Source organism: Tursiops truncatus, chromosome 1 (genome assembly GCF_011762595.2).
Source record: "Tursiops truncatus isolate mTurTru1 chromosome 1, mTurTru1.mat.Y, whole genome shotgun sequence".
Taxonomy (NCBI): Eukaryota; Metazoa; Chordata; class Mammalia; order Artiodactyla; family Delphinidae; genus Tursiops; species Tursiops truncatus.
Window position 1 is genome coordinate 52,801,762 of NC_047034.1, and position 21,855 is coordinate 52,823,616.

A 21,855-nucleotide genomic window follows, 5' to 3' on the forward strand; every position below is an offset into this window, starting at 1 on the left:
TATTTTTGCAGTCCTCCAGCTAACTCACTTGGAAATGTCATGGTGTTGGGACATGTGCTTTCCCAGCCATGCCGAGGGGTCTGCCCACATGGATGGGTGGAACTGTGCAAGTGCACGTGTATACTTTTTCACACATGCAAACAAACACACAAACAGGCGCTCAGTCACTGCAAAGGAGCACCCTCCAGTGCCTGAAGCTCTCCTCAGGCATCCTTCCAACGTGTTTCAAACTTAAGTGTGTGTTTACTCGTCACCTGCACAGAGGTCCAGAGTACCAGGTATGGTAGGAGGCTAAATGGGCCCCCGAAGATGTTCACGACCTAATCCCCAGAACCTGTGAAAATGTCACGTTACCTGGCAAAGAAGAATTCAAGTTGCAGATGGTATTAAGGTTGCTAGACAACTGATCTTAAAATAAGGAGAGTATCTGGATTAACCAGGTGGGCCCAATGTAATCACAAGGGTGCTTAACAGTGGAAGAGAGGGGCAGAAGAGGCCAGAGTGATACGACATGAAAAGGAATCCACCAGCCGTTGCTGGATTTGAAGGTTGAGGAACCAGTGAATGTGGGCATCCTCCAGAAGGTGGAAAAGGCAAGGAAACAGATTCTCCCCTCAAGTCTCCAGAAAGGAACATAGCGCTACAGACATCTTGTTTTTAGCCCAGTGAGACTCATATCAGATTTCCGACCAGCAGAACTGCAAGATAATATTTCTGTTGTTTTAAACCACTGAGTTTGTGATAATTTTTTATGGCAGCTATAGAAAACTAACACACTAGGGAAGGAGAAAAAGGACAGAAGAAAAATAAGCATTGTTATGCCCTCTTTATATCAATCACCCTGGCACAGTTTATAGAAGGTGGCTGCCCAGACCTTCTGCAGATGTGTCAGGAATCTCCGGAAGGACTGGAGCTGGAAGAGACTTGAGACCATTTTCCACTCCAGCCTCCCTTTTGCATTCTAGGAACGTGCTATCTGGGAGGGACGTAATGTACCTAAAGCCCTTAGCCCGGAAGCCCTCTGCCAACTGCACACTGACAGCCTCTCTCAGATCATCCTAGGTTAGTAACCCTGGGTGTGTCTCTGGTCACGTGGGGCTAACAGCAAACCACTGAAACTGTAATGCTTAATGCCCGGATGGATCCAGCCAGGGGTTGTCTTTTCCTGTACTTTCTAAGGGTTTTTGTGGTGGTTGTATGTTGGCTTGTTTTCTGAGGGCAACACAGACTAACTGGCCTCAGCAACTTCTCTTTCTTCTGCATTCCTGGCCTTTATTCTGCCATATGGGCAGCTGTGGAGGCTTCACACACCTGCTTGATTTCACAGCCCCCTTCAGTTCTGGCCACAGACCCTCACTGCCCTTTTCAAGATATGTAGCTTTTATGAGTCTGCAAGGAGCATGCACTTCCAAGCTAAATCAAGTTTTAATCACCATCCAAGATGGTCACTGAAATTCCTTCTGTCCCAGATCTTTCCATAGGCTGGCCCCAACCATGAAGAAATGTGTAAAATCTGGTGAGGGGCATTGGACCAGTTTTCCAGACTCACTCTAGCCCTCCTCCCCTTTCCTTACTCTGAATAAGGGCCTCTCTCTCTCCCTGTAGTCTTCCCTGGTTTTTAGAACCTAGTTAGGTGGGGTAGCACAGCTCCCATTTTGTTCCTGCCACCTGGATTGCCCACTCATCCCAAACTCTCTTTTGTGGCTCAATTAAAGCACCTCCCTTCAAGGTGTACTTTTGGCCTATTTCCCTCTGTCTGCCCTCCCGGAGTCGTGTGGGGTTGTTTGACTCTGAGCCTACCTCTTGCCTGATGTCTGCCCAGGAGAGGAGACCAGGCAATTAGATATTATTCAAGCCCAGATGTCTGACAAAGATTTCCCTTTTTGGATGAAGCGTACCCAATTGACTTTAATAAAAGTCAACTGCTACCTGAAGGATGGAGGTGATCAGGACTTTTGGCCTTGATCTGTAGTTATGTCACGAAGAACTTGTGGTGAGCCCAGTCATGTCTGAGGAGCCCTAGCTTCAAGGTCTTTCTTCAGTCGTTCGATGAGATTTGTGCCCCATCCATCTATGGAATGGGAAATGACTGGAAGGCACTGCGTGTCAGCATCTGCCTTCAGGGTACCAAGCACAGATCCGGTGTAGGCATCTCCAGGCCCTGCACAGATCATCTCTTGGGTGGGCTTCTACTCTCTGGCAGCGTAGTTGTCTGTGAGTGCCTCCTGCAGGGCACGCTCCATCCCAGTTGGGCACTTCTCTGTGGCCGTGACACGTCTCTCTGTTGGATTCCTATGAACACCACCACAGAGTCGGCACGTCATGTGTTCCCTGCCATCTGTCACAGCAGATGCAGAGACTGTAACACTTCTAGCTTAGGAGGGCATCCAACACCCTTGTGGGGTCTTTAAAATTCACAGCTAACAGTCAGAGCCTGTGCTTGCACGAAACCCCTCTTAAAGTCAAGATTTAGCAGTTGGTTGCCATAGCAACTTCCCTCATCAAGTCTGAACTCCTTTCAACGTAGATGGCCAGACTGGTTTTGAGGAGGAATACAGAAGAGGGAAGTTTGGTGAGTTCCGGAAATGAGGATGATTTAAGAGACGAATTTTGGAAATCCTCAAACTCTAACATGATATGTTTGAAAAATGTCTCTGTTGCTCTGACTCCAGGCTGCGTATAACATTATATGGAGGAAAGCTTTACTTGTTGTCGGTAGTGTGTCCCCACATAGTAATGAATGATGGAAATCTCATCAGAAAGGTAAACGTGCTCTACAAATGGTAGATATTGCCAGCATTAGGAAAATCAAGCTCTGCTCGAGCTCTGAGTTGTTACTGCATTTATTTTTACATGTGTTGTGGTAACTAGATATCAGGTGTGGAAGGTGGACTACCTGTTTTGTCAAAGCCATCCAGTTAAGAACATTGTAAGAGTCAGACTGATGGGTTTGACAACCTCTTGAGATTCCTTCCTGTTTTGTAATATCATATCCATGCCTAATGTCCACAAGGAAATTGAAAGATGATCTCCTTAAGGGCGAATCATTTCTGGGTCCTTGACCCATTAGTTGGCTTGATATTGGCACCTTGGGGAGAGGTGGTGGTGATGGTATCTATAAATTTGGGACACACTCTTTAATTAATTTGTTTATTTTCCATTACACAGTATTTATAAAAGGTCTCCTCAAATATAGGGAAAACTAGCTTGTTCCTGCTCTTGTGAAGCTTATAGCCTAGAGTCCATGCTTTCTTTGGAATTGATACAGTATGAAGCCTGGCTCCTGGTACTTCGCTTCTTTTGCCCTCCTCTGGTCCTTGCCCTCGTTATCTTTCCTTCTATCAGAGAAACAGCCTTCACCTGAAAGCCTTATCATCAGCTACCGAATTTTCCGCTGTGTTTTCCTATGTTCGACTCCCAGCTCCCAGACCGCTCCTAGATACAGCTCAGCACCACTGAAGCCAATAAGTTTCACCCTATTGTGAATCTAGCCCTCAAGGGAGCTTGAGTTTGTCATCCAGGAGGCAAAATACTGATCTAACACTCCCTGTGGATCCCTCACAAACTAAGTTACTCATTTCTACTCCACTCCTCAGCACCTTGACTGAGCAGGTGTTGGAGAGGAAGACGAGTGTTATCTGTTAGTGAGACCCTAATGGACAGTAGCTTATAGGTCAGTCTCAACAAGAACGGATGCACTTAGATCCTAACAAAAACTTCTTGCTCAGAGCCTACCCAGTTCTTGCCCCCATAACTGTGAGGCCCCTTCACTTCATTTTTACTGTTTTTTATCTTTGAAAAGAGAAAATAGCTCTCAAAGGTATTATTCCATCTATATCCTTTTTGAGTGTTTCTTCCCAGGAAGATAAAGAAACCTTATCCTTTGTCTCCCTAGGGTCTGGCACCTTTGTAACTTCCAAATTTTAGGAAGTCACACTCCGTTCTTCCACTACCTATAAATTAAATAACCAGCCAGTGAAAAAGACAGTAGCGGTGCTTCAGTGGAACTGGTTTCAGCAGCTTAGGGATATGTAGCATCGCCTAAGGAATTATTAATATAAGGAAGCAGTTGCAATTTTCTTCAAAGTCAGACTAAGTAGAGCAATGCTTCTTAATCTTTTGGGGGTCTTGGATTTGCTTATAAATCTGATGAATGTTATGGAGGCCTGCTGAGGAAAGATGCACATACACATATGTACAGTTTCACATACGACTCCAGAGGGATCGTGGACCTCTTGGTACACTGTTGAAGTAAGTAATGATAATGAAACATAGCGATACCCTAAACAAACATAGATGATTCTTCTGTTTATCAGCACCAAGGTAATGCGCCATTTTCACTTAAAAATAAAAACCCTGAGTTCTTATAAGACTGTGATAGGTATAAGTGGCCTCCTCTAAATACAGCAGTTGTTCTTGGGCTAGCAGCATGGCCTGGTTGGGAAAAAAGGTCTGGAGTCAGACAGACATAGGTTCAAATATTAACTCTGCCATTTAAATCTGTCTCTAGATCCCGTAATTCTTCTGAGCCTCGATTTCCCTCATCAGGATAGCATGGCTAATCATATGTACTTTTCAAATTTCTTAGAAACGTTTGATGAAATAACTCACCCATGTGGTCTTCAAACATGTGTTGATCATCTAATATGTGTCTTGCAGTATACTGGCCACTGAGAAAATAACAATGAAGGAGTCCCTTTGCTCAAGGAGTTCTTGGACTTTGTGTCTGTAGAGCACATGTAATAGGTGCTTTGTAAACGTTAGTGTCCTCAACTAGTGAAAGTTATCACGTAGTGAAAATGGAGAGATTGGTGGTGTGTTCCTTCACGTGGGCAGTGGAGATGGGCATGTATGGCATAATAGGATTTGTGGTCTCATCCGTGCCAGTGTTAGTTTGATGTGATCATTTCATATTAATTTTCTCCAACACAGACATGTTAATCAATTTCTTCTTGTTTCTTTTTCTTCTTCCTCACCCTGCTTCTAAGGGGAATGCCTCTGCTACGAGGGTTACATGAAGGATCCAGTGCACAAGCATCTTTGCATTCGGAATGAATGGGGAACCAACCAAGGGTAAGTGAGGGGACGGCGAGTTAGCCAGTTCCCGGACGTCACCGCTCCCTCACGCGGACGTGACGTGGAGCAATTGTGTGGAGAGGGACAGAGCTAAAGGGTGGTTCTATTCTGAACAGCAAACGGATGAACGTGGCACTGTGCGTTTCCATGTTTACACCATCCCAGTCACTGTGCGTTTCCATGTTTACACCATCCCAGTCGTGTCCATCTCATCTTCCTCTCCATTTACGAGTTCAGAGGTGATGCCTCTGACTCGCAGCCCCAAGCCTCCAGCCTCCAGCTGGGATCTGGGAATCAAGCTGTCCCTCTCTTCCTTTTCACACGCCATCAGCCACGAGGATTCCACAGATAGAACTTAGCTGATGATTTTGTTGGAGACACGTGAAGTCGCACACACTCCAGTGTAGCTCTCCCAGAGCTCAACGAGCTTTGCAAGACTGATATGAGTGGAAACTTGTTTTCACCAGTACTGTCAGAGAGGGTGAAATGCAACGACTCAGGGAGTGCTTGGCATTGAGTCAAAGGATTTTCACCTGATCTCCAATTACCATTTCTTGTAAGATCTTTGCTTTTCCCCAAGCACAGACAACTGGGATAAAATAGTTACCTTGTCTATTGCTTTACATTTTATTCATTTTACTTTTTTTGAATTTTTTCATGGAGAAAAAATATACATAAGATAAAAATGATCCTTTTCACCATTCTTAGGTGTACAGTTCAGTGGCATTAAGCACATTCACATTGTTGTGCCACCATCACCACTATCCATCTTCTATTGCCTTTTTTTTTTTTTTTTTTTTTTTTTGCGGTACACGAGCCTCTCACTGTTATGGCCTCTCCCGTGGCGGAGCACAGGCTCCGGACGCGCAGGCTCTGCGGCCATGGCTCACGGGCCTAACCACTCCGCGGCATGTGGGATCTTCCCGGACCGGGGCAAGAACCCGCGTCCCCTGCATCGGCAGGCGGACTCTCAACCACTGCGCCACCAGGGAAACCATTCTATTGCCTTTTAAAAGCAACTTCCTACTTTGTTTTAGGTGCTGAGAGATTACTTTCTGCCTTGGCTGGGTTGTGGAGGAGGGTGTGAGAAGACAGGGATCAATGAACGCTAACTAATAATAGCAATCAATGGGACAGGGGAAACTAGAAAGAAATCAAGGCAAAAGCCACCTCGGGGCTTCCCTGGTGGTACAGTGGTTGAGAGTCCGCCTGCCGATGCAGGGGACGCAGGTTCGTGCCCCGGTCCGGGAAGATCCCACATGCCGCGGAGCGGCCGGGTCCATGAGCCATGGCCGCTGAGCCTGTGCTCCGCAATGGGAGAGGCCACGACAGTGAGAGGCCCGCATACCGGAAAAAAAAAAAAAGCCATCTCGGAGTGATTGCTTAGACTGCAGAGTGGAAATGTGTTTGTAGCCTGGCAAGGTGGAGAAAAGAAATCACCGTCCCTTCCCACAGCACCAAGGAGGACTCCTAGCCCTGAGTTCGATGCTCAACCTCCTCTCTATGATTCGGAGGAGCCCAAGCCTAGAATACTGAATGTGGTTCTGGACTCTCAAAGCAATAAATATGGAGAAAAATGGGTGAGAGTTTGGAGAAGAGCAATAAAAATGATTAAAGAGCCCAAAGGAGTGATTTATGATGAAGGGGAAGAAGAACCCCACTCAGAGAACTTGACCAGCTGATAACTAAGTCATGGAATGATAGATGCCTGTAGATGTTCGAAGAGGGCAGATGTGCTGGAACAGGTTGAAGTTGAGGGATAAGGACAAGAGAGAATGAATTTAAGGAAAGGAAATCTGAGTCACAGGTCAGAAAACTTGGGGGAAGTCAAAACGCCATGAAATTTTTCTGTTAGTGAAAATGAAGGATGGCTCCGTTGTTCCACTGAATTTGTGATCTTATCGGGGAGGCAGTCCACAAAGTGTAGAGGAAGATGTTTGGAGAAGGGTAAATGCATATGAGGTGGCCGGTTGTTGAAAGATTGGTGGGAAGGGCAGAGAACTTGGCTTATAGATGCCAAGTGGAGTTTGAATAAAGAGTGCCATTTGCTATGGTTATGTAAAGTCAGTTCAGTCCCCTTACGCTCTGCCCTCTGACATGTTTGCATAGTTGCCAAGGAGCCAAGATTTTAGCTTATGTGCTGGCCGAAAATCTCAGTTGACTGTGATTCATATTGAGTAAAATATTGGAAAAGGTGATGGATAACCAGCTCTCTGTCTCTTAGCCTGCGTACCTGCTGCCGAAGTAAACAATGACAAAAAATCATTTCACTTTTGTGCCCTGAATGATCCAGGCTGGCTCTCTGCAGTGATTGGATTTGGTGGCTAATCGCTCAAGCCTCCACATCCCTTGCCTTGTAGACAGATCATGTGACGATGGGCCTGACTTCACTGGGTAATTGCACAAGGCTTCATCATTCCCTCTGGCTGTGTGTAGAGACAGTCTTGGATGTAGACAAGAGCCTCCAGGGAAATGGTGGAGGCCCCACGTTGGTGTCATTTAAAATAAGACAGGCTAGAGCCCCGAGTTAGAGACTGACAGGAACATTAGCCCCAGGAAACAGACAAGGAGACCTAATCTATCATTTCCATCTCTAATTTCCATTATTCTCTGATCATCACTGTCTATAAGGTCTCATTTTGGACACTAATAAAATAATGGAGCAACTGTTAGGAGGGGAAAAAAAGTGACTGTCATGAGAATAATGGAACCAGGAGTGATAAGCAGCATGTTTACATGTATATAAAAAAGTGCCAGACAAAGGACTGCATCTTCCTCATAAAATGACAAGATAAATGAAAAGTAGAACATTCATACATCTTGATTTAAATCAGGGATCGGATGCCACGTTTCTTTAAATGATTCTTACAAAATTAATGAAAATTGATTTGAACGTGAAGACTGTCACTTGAAAAGTACAGATTGCTAACTAATGACACGTACTGGGGTATTATGGAAAAATCAGTGGCAGGCCTGATCTTCCTGAATGTTTCATTTAATGGTCCGGGAGGGAGAGGTGAACAGCTTGTATGGGTGTTTATGTTTGTCACTTAGTATTCTATATTGCATACATTAAAATAACTGAACATGCTTTTGAAGTCGAACAACCCAATCCTAGGCCAGTGAAAGTTAAAATGAATTCCCTTGTGAAAATCTAGGTTAATGTATCAGGACAGAAGTATCAACAAGCAGTCGTGACTTTCAGACAAGGAAGAAAATTGGTCAAGGACATTAATACAAAAAATTACAAATGGTTGATTCTGGGAGACAGAGGAGTTATACCTGCAGCTTTATCCAGACTCTGCTTTGTGCTTCAGTTTACCTGGACCTGTATGTGTGCGTGTGTGTGTGATGTGTGTGTGTGTATGTGTACATGAGTGAGCTGGTTTATTTATAGAAATCCTCTCCCCACCCTACTCCTTCATCTACTCTCTCACTCATTCATGTTTTCAGCAGATATTCACTGTATTACCCATCGTGGCCCAGGATAAAGTAGGTTGCTAATTATAAGAAGATGTTATCTCTGCTCTGGAAGAACTAATAGTCTAGAATAGATAGATGGGCACCTAACAAGAAAATTACAATGAATTCTAAAACCTATTAAAATAAAGGTTTGAGCAAAGTTCAATGGGATTACAGTTTGACTCATGTGACATCTAAGGATCTGGAATAGGATTTCATGAGGAAGTTAGATCTTGAACTGTTCTATTTAACAGGTCACAAAGGTAATTCTAGGCAGAAAGAACAGCATATGCCAAGGCATGGAGGCTTAAGAAGCATGGTTTTTCCAGGAATGGCAAACAAATAACTCAGTGTAGCTCACGGGTGCATTTTTTTTTTTTTTTTTTTTTTGCATTACGCGGGCCTCTCACTGTTGTGGCCTCTCCCATTGCGGAGCACAGGCTCCAGACGTGCAGGCTCAGCGGCCATGGCTCACGGGCCTAGCTGCTCCACGGCATGTGGGATCCTCCCGGACCGGGGCACGAACCCGTGTCCCCTGCATCAGCAGGCGGACTCTCAACCGCCGCGCCACCAGGGAAGTCCACGGGTGCAGTTTGTAGAGACAGGAGAAGAGGCTGATAAGGTGGGTAGAGACTAGATCTTAAAGAGCTCTTGCTTACTAAGGCTTTGAACCTTAAAGCTCCATGTGTACACCCCTAGAATTGTCAGCAGGAGGTGTCTGTATATGTGGAGGGCTGTTCCGTCATTACACATTATTTTTCTGGACCCTTCAAAAGAAATTAAAACGATCCTAAAAAGAAAACAAAAACCAACACAAATGCGCAAAAAAAACCCTCTCAAGATTAAGGTTTTATTTATCTGGATCCTGCGAATAAAGCAGCCTTAAAATTATCCTGTAGATAAAAGTTTTGAAGACCAGACAGCAAAGAGTGACAGAAAATTGGGGACCATAGGTACAAGACATGTGAATCGAGGGGGTTGCAGCCATTTTTGGTGACTCTGGTTTTGCCAGAAATGCCCAAGGAGAAGTGAGGCCAGTTGAGAAATTCGTGTGTGAATCTTGGTGATAAAGCCAGCCACTGTAGTTTACCCAGGTGACAGGATTCAGGGTGGCAGGTTGTAAAATCACTGAACTCATTACAAAAGAGGCTCTGATTCACTAAAAGTAAAAATAGCTTCAAAAAGATTTAAACAAAGTCATGGATGACAGACTTCTAATGAGTTATTAAAAGAACATAGGATGCTTGAGGTTACATCCTTGGTCTTTGAGGTTGGCAACAAAATCAATCATTGCCTGCCCCAGCACCCTTGGTGACCCAGGTGCCCAGCAGAGGACCCGGGATGGAAGGATCCCGCCCTAGTGCAGGGCTTCACCACATCTCTGTCTAGCCTGTGTGAATCCACAGCTGCTCAGCCTCCCAACCCTGTGGCTTCATAGACACAGCCAGGGACTGTTAGTGTCTCTATGTGATATTTGTCTGCTAGGACAACAAGGACAAATTAAAAAATTTCACAGATAAGAAATGAAACCAATAAATGAGGGTGGAGGAGGCAAGAGAGATGATTTACATGAAAATATTAGAAGAGAAAAAACAAATTTATTTAGTTACTTTGGAGATTATTAAGAAAGGCTCTAATAATGTTTTTTGTTAAATTAAGAGTATACCCAGTGGCCTCTAGATACATTTTTCAGAACACCACAGTCAGATTAAATTCATGCATTTGAAGATTCCCGGTAAATAATAGACTGATTTCTTATTCTGGCATCTCAGATACAGAGGGCAATACCAAGGAGATTCCCCACTAGAGAACATATTACTAGATTTCAGTGCTGAAGAATGGTGATAGAGTGATAATTTATGAGATGGGAAAAGACCAGCTGTGGAAATGAACAGGTGTTTCTCCAAGGTTTTAGAAGCTGTTGTCAGGAATAATCCTGCTCATCAGAGCACTTGTTTCACTGCCTGCTCAGGAGGCAACATACTTACCTACTTACCATGACATCCCCCCCAGACTAGTACATGTGTGTGCTTGTGCCTGCGCATGCACGCACATGCACACTCACACACGTACATAGCCCGTGCCACCTTAATATGGCCTTTCCATTGTCCCAGGTTTGTACTGTGCTTTCTCTTTCTACAGCTCATCCCTGCTACTCACCCTCCCAGGGATCCCTGCTTAGGGATTCTAAATCTGTATAAGGAACAAATGCCCCACACCACAGAATCCAGTTTCCTTTTCAAGCCAAGAATGGGGACCATGTTTGTCATGATTGGCCTCAGCCCCTCGGTCTTGCTCCAAAGCGTCCTTGACAGAAGATAATTTTATTAGGATCTGTCTGAATGATGCCATCCTAAACATTTCCCTAGAGACCACTCCCAGAAAAATGACCACAGCCCACTAGAGAGGACGCCTTTGCCTCTGAGTTCTAGGTGTTAGCAGAGACCAACCTGCACTGATGATTCCAAAGGATCTAAAACCCACTCTCACCTTCTGGCCACCTAACGCTGAGCCAGAACAGTCTCTCAGCTGTCTGACCATCAAAGTGCAAATGCTGAACCATTGTATGGCAGTGACTAGAATGCTAGGGGGTAGCTCTGATTCCCAGCCCAGGTCTTGGGCAGTGTCTGGCCTTCTTTGACCTTCCCAGAGTCTCGTCAGAAGTGGCTCAGATGGAGTCAGACAGTCCTGCGTGACATTTGACATTTCCTGACTTTCATTTGTCCGTTTCTAGCTGATCGTCTGGCTTTTATTTCCCCACCCCCATGCCTGTCTCTGTATCAGTGATGCCCTGTTCACCTTCCTCCAACCCCTCAGACAAGATTTGCAGGCCAGCCTGCTGCTGCTCTTTTATCTCTGGGCGCCCTCCTCCCCTCCCCTCCAGCCCCAACCTCGTTGTCTGTGTCCAGCTCCTGTCATTGCCATGCCAAGCACAAACGGGATTATCCTCCCATTAGCTCTCTTTTTATTGTCCTTTTTTCTCTTTGTGTGTGTGTGTGCGTGTGCATGTGTGTGTGACTCTTTCTAATTGTGTGCGTGCGTGTGTGACTCTAATTACCTCTCACTTATTCACTTATTCCTAGCAAGGGTTTCCAGTGGTTTTATTTGGCCCTTTATTTCTCATTCTTTTCTTCCCTCCCTTTTCCTTTACTTCCATCTGCTCCACTTCCCCCAGGAGTCAGTGGAAATGTGGCTGTCCTTTCTCCCACCTATTTCAGTGTCAAACAGGTCATCTTAGCTCTTAATATTAAACCTAAAGTTCCTAGTTCCTTCTCTCGCTAGAAACTCTGCTGTAACCTGATTCTAGCTGAAATATTGCCCTGTAGAAAGAAGGAGAACTGACCCCCTCTGGGTGAGCAGGCAGGAACTGAGTGGTTGAAAGTGGATCTCCACCTACCAGGACCTCCTCAGACGGGCTTAACGGGATCAAGTCCCCTCAGTTGTCTTGGGGGACCCTGCACCTCATTCTTAGGGATTTTTCTCAAGTGGAAACATGTTTAATTTGACCCATTTTCACAAAAGGCGTGTGGTCAGTCAGCTGAGTACAGCCACATGCTTTGTACATTGCAGGTAGACATCTAGCACAAAGAGCAGCTGAGGGGTGAAACCTCACCCCTGCAGTCCCAGGAAAGCAAACTCTGAGACACAGGGGGCATTTGTCCTGATGCGCGCCTTTTTCTCATTTGCACAAATGCAGTTGAGGAGCTAGAGCTGCCCCTGGCCGGGGTTGTTTTAGGTGATGCCCTTTGCTCCCCTCTTAGAGGCAACTGTAACCTTGGTTACTCAAGATGATAAGAGAGCAAAATACGCCTAATAATTGACTCCCTGATGCCAGTTCATGGAGCAAATACTTAAGAATCATCTGGGGAGCTAATACTGATTTCCAATTGCTACCCCAAGAGATATATTAATTTCGTGGGTCTGGGAGAGGGCCCAGTCTTTGTACAGATGGAAAGCTCCCCGCAAATGCTTCTGCAGCCCAGCCAGACTTAAGAGGCCCTTCCTAAGCAAGGTGTGGAGTCCCCACATCCCCACCAGGAAGGCATCCTGTTGGGGTGCACCAGTGCACCATCCCCTCTGATGAAAAGGATGGGTTTGTAGACTAGTGGCTGAGTGCATCCTAAAGGATTCTTGTGTTTTACTGTTGGGGAAATAGAGGGCCAGAGAGGTGAAGAAACTTGCTCAAGGTCACATAGCTGGTGGCCAAGCTTTATAGTGACAGGTGGGTATTGGAGATAAATCAGTTGGGTAAATACTGATTTCAGAGAGAGCCAGTGTGATAAGCGTGTGACATTCTGGAAGTCATCAGCTGTGGATGAGAGGTGGGCATTCCCCACCTGCTTCTCTGCATCCTCCTCCCCAGGGCACCGAGGGGACTCAGCTTCATCCCACCCTTCCCCACACGACAAGTGTCTGCAGTCCCCCTACAGTACTACCTACCCTCTGGAGGAGAGTGAAACATCCACGGTGTTTTCTCTGACTAGTCCAGTCACGGTACCAAGAGACTCATTTTAAACAGTACCGGAGGCAGGAACACTCATATTTCCTCCAGTATGACCACCAGGGTGAAAAAATCAACCTGGATTTACCCTCCCATCTGCTCGAGAATGGAAGATAAATTGTTTCAATTTTATAGAAATGAATGTTTTATGTTTGGCCCAGGCTTTCCAGAGAGTGTCCTGAATTTATATATTCTACTGAATGCATGGATGTTTTCTACTAGGAATGCTCCCTGGACCTGCAGCTTCTTTGGGTTTCAGTCTGAGAATACTAGGTTTGAGGGTGCTGTCATCTTCCCTGGCTTTGGGCATCTTGGCTATTTATCTTGTTTTTTTCTTTAAAGTAAATAGAAAAAAATCCACTCATTATCCCATGCTCAGAGAAAACTACCATTACCATTTTGTCATATTTCTTCCCAGTTTCTTTTTCTATGCATCAAAAGTTTTGCTTTCCACTGCCCCCCTTAATTTTTAATGCATTTTTGTTCTCTTTCGTTATTTAACAATGAGCATTCATTACTTCTGTAACCACAAAATTTGGGGGAAATTTCAGAAGGAAGCTTTAAAAGTGTCTTTGTTGTATGTTATTTTTCTCAAAACGTTTTCTCTGGGGAAGTTATTCTTAATATCTATCTGAAAAGCCTCATTTGAAAACCTGGTTTTGGAGGAAAGAAGAAAGTGGCTCAGGGTCTAGCATTCAGGTCAGATTCCTCTAATGTAAACATCTCTGTAAGTTTTTGTATAACAAAGGGCTGGATGAACACCGAGAAGTGACCCTCGAATTCAGCACAATATTTAATGCAGTACAACTTCAGTGTCACTGAAGATTTTGAGCAGTCCCTCAGATAATGCTGATTAATTACTGCCATTTATTAAGCGTATAATGCTGGGCTCAGTGTTGTTGTTGTTGTTGTTTTAATATCATCACTAATCTTGATAAAAAGCCTCCAAACTGGTTAAGAGGTGAGCAGTTAGTAGTGTTTATTCCACCTGCAGTTTCTGTGAAAACAATTTCAGTAAAAGTCATCTTAAGGTTTATTCTTCCTAGATAAGTCCTTTGAATTCTGCTTCGAACATTCACACTACAATTATTTTTTCCTAAGTTTTAACTTTATATAATCTCAGGAATTGGAGAGCAAACATTTTGTCGCTGCATGTCTTGGTTTTATTTTATCTTTTTTTTTTTAAATAAAAGGAATGCATATAATTCGTAGAAAAAAAAAAAAAAAAAAAAAAAAAAAAAAGAAAGAAAAGAAAGTCACCCACAGAGCAGTAAAAAAAAAGGCAATGCAAGCCACCTGAAGTGGCATCCCCTGGAGGGAACTCATTCTGAACTCTTTTGTTTGTTTAGGGATAATCTTTTTTTTTAACAAAAATCGCACTATATTGTTATATCTCTTGCTTTTTAAAATATGTATATTCATATATACACATACGTATGTATGTATGTATATGTAATGAGAAAGGTGCCTATTATTATGTGAGGCTCAGCAGTATGGTGACCAGGGTCACAGTGGTGAACAGAATTGCCTGATGCCAACATCTAGGCTCTTTTCATTAGACCATGACGCTACTCAACAATTGGAATAATCTTTTCCTTCCCTGGTACTCTTCTTCCCATCAAGTTTATTAACCTTTCCACACGGTTTTCCACACTGAGAGTAGCATGGTTGGCTTAAGGAGAGATAGCCTGGAAACCAGGCTTTCCAGCTGAGGTTGGCTTTTGGATCTAAGATCTTTGGATGGAGGAGAGTCCCCAGATTTCTGTTGTGTAGGACTGTGAAGGGAGGCCGTGGACAGCTGTTCAATGCCCCAGTGCTGCACTAGCCCAATTAGCCCCGGAGGTGGAGGATTTCCGTGTGGCTGCCCAGACCACAGTGCCCGGCACGGACTTCCTCCAATCCTGACATACAAGCAGAGACTCCCTTGCTTATAACCAAATGAGAAATATGACTTTATTTATGTCTGTATTTATTTTTTTATTGGAGTATAGTTGATTCACAATATCATATCAGTTTCAGGTGCACAACATAGTGGTTCAATATTTTTATAGATTACACTCCATTCAGAGTTATTATAAAACATTGCCATACATCCCTGTCTGTATAGTAGTTTGTACCTCTTAATCCCCTGCCCCTGTCTTGCTCCTACCCCCTTCCCTCTCCCAGCTGGTAACCACTAGTTTGTTCTGTATATCCGTGAGTCTGTTTAGGCCTTGTTATATTCCTTCCACATGAGACGGATGACTTTAAATGGAGTGAGTGCTCACCGTGGTGGGATGGTCACAAATGGGAACATATTCCACACTGAGAGAAGCCTACCTGGAGTTAAATTAACATCAAAGCCAGTGAGCCGTAGTACTTTGCATGCCTGGTATTATAACACTCCCCACACTCTACTCTTCAGGGGCAGTAGTAATAGTAATCGTGATACTAATATAGTAATAATAATAGCTGACACATATAGTTCTTGGGGTGCATCAGCCAGCCCTCTAAGTTCTTTTCATGTACCAACAAATTTATTTCTCATTTCAACACTATGAGTAGAAACTATTGTTTTCCCCATTTTACTGGCGACCTGTTGAATATTGCAGCAATATTGAAAGTCTCATTGGCAAGAAAAGAGAATCTCGGTCCCTAAGGAGAACTTTCTGTTGCCAAACCCCTCAAGGGCTACTGTTCTGAGAGTCTCAAAATGAAAGCAGGGGAGAGGCTACAATTCGGCCTTGAGGCTCTGGGGACAGGGGATCCTTGAGTCGATGCCTTGATTAAAACAATGACAAGTATGTAGTCTGTAGTTAAGTATCTCTTCCAGAATGGTATAGAGTCCTAGGGAAAGTGAAGTGTCACTAGAGGGACCTAGCTGGAGGCCTAAACACAGTAAACGCCCTAGGCTGGTAACTGTTGGGACCAAACACCTGTTACTGAGTAGCTCTGCGCTCTGGCCAGTGTAAAACCACAACTGTGGATTCAAATCAAGGTGGCCCATTGTGGCAGAGGCCATGGCACACTCTTCACCGTGGACCCTATGCAGGCATTGCATTTGCCCATTTACTGGCACAAATGTGGGAGACTAAAACACCTAGGCAAGTCCTTGCTATTGGCAGAGATTCCAGAGCCTTTGCCCGATGGGTCAGGAGTGAGATCTTCACGTTTGAAGGATGGGGCCATCCATTTTATTCAGACTACTTGGCCTGGAAAGAAGGTAGTCTGGGATATGTTCAGAGGTTCTTCTTTCCAGGTATAGTCTTAAATATTGTCAACCAGACTTCACTTAATAGCCTTGGTCAAATGATCTCATCTTAACCAGGAGGCTGGGGATACCTCACTTCCTAGAGAGTTTATGTTCACCTGCTCATATTTTTATCTGTATGGGAGGCAGCATAGCACAATGGGAAGAGCACAGAGTTGCAGACAGACAGGCTTGAGCTCAAATCTCATTTCTTCTACTAAAAGCCCTCAATTTTTGGCTAGCTTCATAACTTTTGAGGCTCAATTTCCTTTTCAGTAAAAATAAGAATGTTGCACTCAATAATGTTACATAAATATGTAAGCACTTAAATAAGTGATGGCATCAAGTATCCCACTGATGATGTTTTGCATTGGTCATAGCCTCATTGATGTTCTATGAACTGCCTGCAAATGATGAGATCTTAACATCAGTTCGGCAAGTTGGGTTTAGAGGAATCCACCTCTAGAATATAAATTCCAGGAAGGCATAAACAATGTCTCTTATCTATCATTGCATTGTCAGACCCTAACACACTGCTTGGCACATAGTAGGTACTCAATAAATATTTGTAAGATAAATAAAGGCATGTGGTCATCTTTGGGCAAGACATCCACAGACTTCTGCTTTCTGAACCTAACTGTATCTTTAGACTCTCTTATGAGAGTGGTGACTCACCTCCGTAATTTCAGGAAGTAGGAGTAAGAATATCAGCTGAATCGCTCACAGTTCTATACACTCAGAGCTGGGAGCCCACCTCAAGGTCATATCATCTCACCTGCCACCTGGTATAGGAATCCCTCCTACAGCCTTTCTAGCAGATGGCCACCTGAATGCTATCAGTGAAGAAGGCTATGTTCTTGGAAAAGGCAGCTCATGCCATTGTTGTAATGCAGATTCTTAGACAGCTATCCTTCAGGCTGAGCCAAAATATGTTTTCCTGTAACTTCGATCCGTGTGGTCAGCTCTGTCCTTTGGAACAATAAAGAATATGTTGATTTCTTTCTTCTATGCTCAGGACTACTAGCTTATATGGTGCCTTTGTGTGGATTAAAAAATGTGCTTATCTGTTGCAGAGTGTAGGGTGGATGGATGCCTGTGAACAACTGGGACCACCATATATGGTCTGGCTATCCCATGTATTAGCTATCCCTGCTATTTCGTGCTATCTGTGAATTTAATTAACATAGCTTCAGTGACTTTCTTCAGGTAACTGATGAAATTGTTAAAGAGAACGCCACCAAGCCCTGCTCCCATCAGAGACTTTCTTGCAGGTTGACCTTGACCCCTTACTCGAAACTTGTTGGTTACATGTGTTCAATTACACAGAAATTCATCAGCTGTATAATCATTCAACCTTCATATTTCCATCTAATCCATGTAAAAGATTTTGTCAAGTGTCTGGCCCAGAATGGGTGCTCAATACATTTTCTAAGTCAGGGAATGAATGCCTTTCTGAAATCAGGGTAGATGACTTCTGTGCTGCCCTTTGAAATGCTGACCTAGAGATGCCATCAAAAATGGTCATGAGCCTAGCTTGGGACACCCCGCTTGTTAGTGAGTCCAGTCTAGCTCTTAGACATTTTGGCATTCTTGTTTTTTTTTTTTATTGATCCATCCTCTTTCTCTAAAGAGCCCGAAGCTGCTGAAAATTTGCTTCCACACTTGTGGCTGTTAGACCATCTATTCCTCCAGGCCATGCAGTTTTATCTCATTAAGAGTCTTGCCTCACAAGGAGTTCCAGCGATGTGACTCTCAACAATTTCCTACCTGATAAGTGAAGGTAAAGGTCATAGTAAGAGCTAATATTTACTGAGAGTTTACACTGTGCCTGGCACATTTCTAGGAGCTTATATATTTTAATCTTAACACAGCTCTTTGAAGCTCTCCTTTTTTACAGATGGGGAGACTGACGCACCAAGAAGCTTGGTAACTTAGCCAAAGCTTGCACCATAGTAAGTGCCATACTTGGCATTCAAACCTAGGCAGTCTGTCTGGAGTCCGTGCATATAGCTCACAGGGTGCTGCCTGACAAGGAAAGGATTTACTCTATGAACAAGCAGATTTGTGGGGAGCAGATGCCCCCTTTTCTGGTGTCTCGCCCCATCCTCCCGACTCTCTTCTCTGAAGTAATGTGAGTCAGGCAGCTGAGCTGGCTGCAGGCTCGATGGTCAGGATCACCCTCCACCCCATGTTCTCAGTTCTCCAGTTTGGGGGGATTGAGCTAGTGTCACCATCTTCTCTCTGCCGTCAGCCACTTAATGGGCTTTTCCTCCCAGGTCCCAGAAGCATTTGCTCTTCGAAAGCCTGTGGAGAGGTGGAGCTTAGCCCAGAGGAATGAGCCACCTTAGGCGTCAATGAAGTACATGTAGAGAGGTACTTGGGGTGCTCCACCCGAGCAAGGGGAGGAGGTCAGTGCGTCATGGGCTCCTTCCGTGGGTCAGGCTCTCTTCCAGGTGCTTTATATCTGTGACCTCATTTAAATGATAATAGGGAGACTCACTGATTGCTTTCTATGTGAAGGCATCATCTGTAGATGCTTTGTGAGTGTTCACAGCATCCTTTCCTCACACTGTGCAGATGAGGAAGCAGTGGCACAGAGGATTCAATCACTTGCTCAGAGAACACAGTAGCAGTGGGAGGAGAAGGGATGAACCCGGAAGTCTGATTCTCAGTCCAGGCCCTCAATGGGATGCATGAGGATGAGTCTGGCCACCATAGAGCCTCTCAGGATAGGTCCCTCCTAGCTCTCAAGGCTCCCAGCATTTGTTTCCAGCCTGACTGAACTGCTTGCTCTTGATCACACTGACCTTTTACTTTATCTTCTCCCTACTTTTGCTCAGGACATCTCTTCCCCTGCAGTTCTCTCCTTCCAATGCCCCTCCCCATTCCCAGTCTCGCGGGTGCAGCCCAAATTCCTGCTCCTTTATAAAGCTTTCCCTATTCTCCAATATGAAGCCACCCCTTCATCCTTTGGGCTGCCTCAGGCCTGTAACTCTCTCTTGTGGCCACTGGCACATGGGGCCTTGTTTATATCCCTAGACTTGTCTTGACTCCTTGTAGACAATAAGACTTGTAGCGCAAGGGCTTAATTTTGAGTCTCATTCTCAGGTACAGAGTGTCTTGCATGTAGTAGGTGCTCAATAAAAATTAAATAGTTGCTGTTCGTGAGATTCCAAGCATTATGAGAAGTGAACTAATAGAGAAGATACAGTAAGTCCCCTACATACAAACGAGTTCCATTCTGAGAGCATGTTCATAATTTGTAAAGTCCAACAAAGTTACCCAACTAACCCTGTCAGCTATATAGTACTGTACTGTAATAGGTTTATAATACTTTTCACACAAATAATACATAAAAAAGCCCTACAAAAATAAAACATTTTTAATCTTACAGTACAATACCTTGAAAAGTATTGCAGCTGGCATACAGGGGCACGTTCGCATCTTTGAAAGTTTGCAACTTGAAGGTTCGTATGTAAGGGACTTACTGTTTGGAGGCAGGAAGGAGATGACCTTGAGATCACTCACAACACATCACTTCTACTGAGGACTTCCTTTGTGCTGGACACCCTATTCCAGGCTCACAATAGTCCTATAAGGTCCAACCCACTAGGAGCTTAAATACATTAGGAATTGAGCCAGTAGAACGTAATTGTTAAAACTGTACAAGCAGACCACCTGAGTCTCAATCCCGGCTCTACCACTTACTGGCTCTACCCACTTCCCTTGGTCAAACTGCTTAAGTCCTCTGTACCGCAGCTTCCTCCCCTGTGAACCAGGCGTGATCATAGTACCTACCTCATAGGGTTGTAGTAAGAGGTGAACGACAGAACCATGCAAAGCAAGAGTAGAGGGTGGTGGTAATGCCAGGTGGCAAGGGGATCAGATGGCCCTTCCTCCGAGAGTCAGAGAATCTAGCAGCAGGTATCATAATACCTGCCAGGGGAATGGTTTTCAGGAGGGAAGTCCTGCGTCCATTTTTAAAAATCTTTCCATTTTGACCACTGGCCAGGCTGGGTCTCTTTGTTTGGTTTGATTTGAACTTTTCTCTTCCTCTCTGCTAGCATCAGTGCATCGTGAAGACGCACTCCTGTTCTTCAAAAGCTTTGTCTCTCCCTTCCCCAAATTGTGCTTTCCACCGGGCAGAGGAGGGTGTGGTTGAGCACAGCAGCCTAAACTCAAGCCTCTTGCCTAATTACACTGCAGTCAGATTTTCCACGCAAGCCCCTATCGTGGCAGGATGCCCTCTTTGAAGTCATTAGTCTTCACAGCAGGGAGAGCACATCATCAAAGATTCCGTTTCCCAGCAACCCTTGCTGTGTGCCCTTGCTCACCAGAGGATTGCAGAGGGAGAGAGAGAAGAGCCTACAAGTGCATTAAGTCCGCTGTTCTCTCCTCTGGCCCTGGACCACGATCCCTTTGAACTGAAGCCCAGGGAGAGGGCTGGTGATGCTATCACAAAACCTCTCCCTGTTCTTTCAGTTTTAACCAATTTAACAATTAAACTTGCTAGGGCCAGGGATATGAAATGTAGGACATGGTTAAGGTTCCAATCTATAATCTAAGGCCCTATGGGATGGGGGTTGGGAAGGTAACAAAAGTGGCTCTGAAGCTCTAGGCACTTAGCATGTACTTGATAATGACTATGAAGAATCTGCTGTGAAGTTAAAATTCTGTGTGTGTGTATGTGTGCGTGTGTGTGTGTGTGTGTGTGAAAGACGTATGGAGAGAGAGAGGGAGAGAGAGAGAGAGAGAGATCCTGGACTTTGGTTACAGAAACCTGGATTTGTATCCTGGCCTTGCCTGTCACTTGTCACTTACCTGGGCAGCCTCTTAATTTCTGACTTTCAGTCTCTTAATCCCTTGGAAGTTCAGTGACGATTGTGAATGAAATAATGTTTAACAGAGCCATTCACTTAAACCCAGATCTTAGATTTCTGCGTGAACCTGGGCCTGAGGTTTCAGCACTGAAGTCCCAGGGCTGTGACCAGAATAACCCGCTCCGTGTTTGGAAGGTCAGTTGGTGGAGCTCCATGAAGGAATTCATAAGGGGAGCATCTGAGTGCAGATCTCTGGGGGCCTTGCTGAGGACCACGGGATGCCCCTGGTGGGCTCCAGCTTCTCCTGTTCACCACTGTAACATTTGTCCAAAGGCCCATCGCACACACATGGCCTCACCTGCACCCCTACTCTTTCAGGCCAGCACTTCATCTCTCACCTGGACCACATGATAGCCTCCCTGCCCCCTGACTTGGCCTCACATCCTTCCTTTTCAGTCACCAAAAAGATCCATGTAAATGAGCTGTTCATCTTACACCCTGCCTAAAGCCTGCCCACGAAACCTATGGCCCTACAGGATAAATTTGGGCCTTTCTAAGGTGGCCTACAGGCTCTTTCCGACCTGATTCGCGCCAACCCCTTCAGCTCAGCATCTCCAACCATTCTCTGCCCAGAATTTTAGGTTCCAATGACATCGAATCTGTTGTAGAGCCCATGTGTGCACCATGCTGTACCACATGTCTGTGTATTTGCTTAGGGGGTGTGCTGTGCCTGGAATGGCTTTTCTTACCTCAATTCCTAACTTCCA

General features: G+C 44.8%; 1 protein-coding gene across 1 annotated transcript in view; it reads left to right on the plus strand.

Moving 5' to 3' along the window:
- ASTN1 (astrotactin 1) overlaps positions 1-21,855 on the plus strand; it is a 329,737-nt gene that overhangs the window by 165,562 nt on the left and 142,320 nt on the right. The window contains exon 8 of the mRNA XM_033847791.2: positions 4,989-5,073. Coding sequence (XP_033703682.1) covers positions 4,989-5,073 — 85 coding nt within the window. The remainder of the gene's footprint in view (positions 1-4,988; positions 5,074-21,855) is intronic.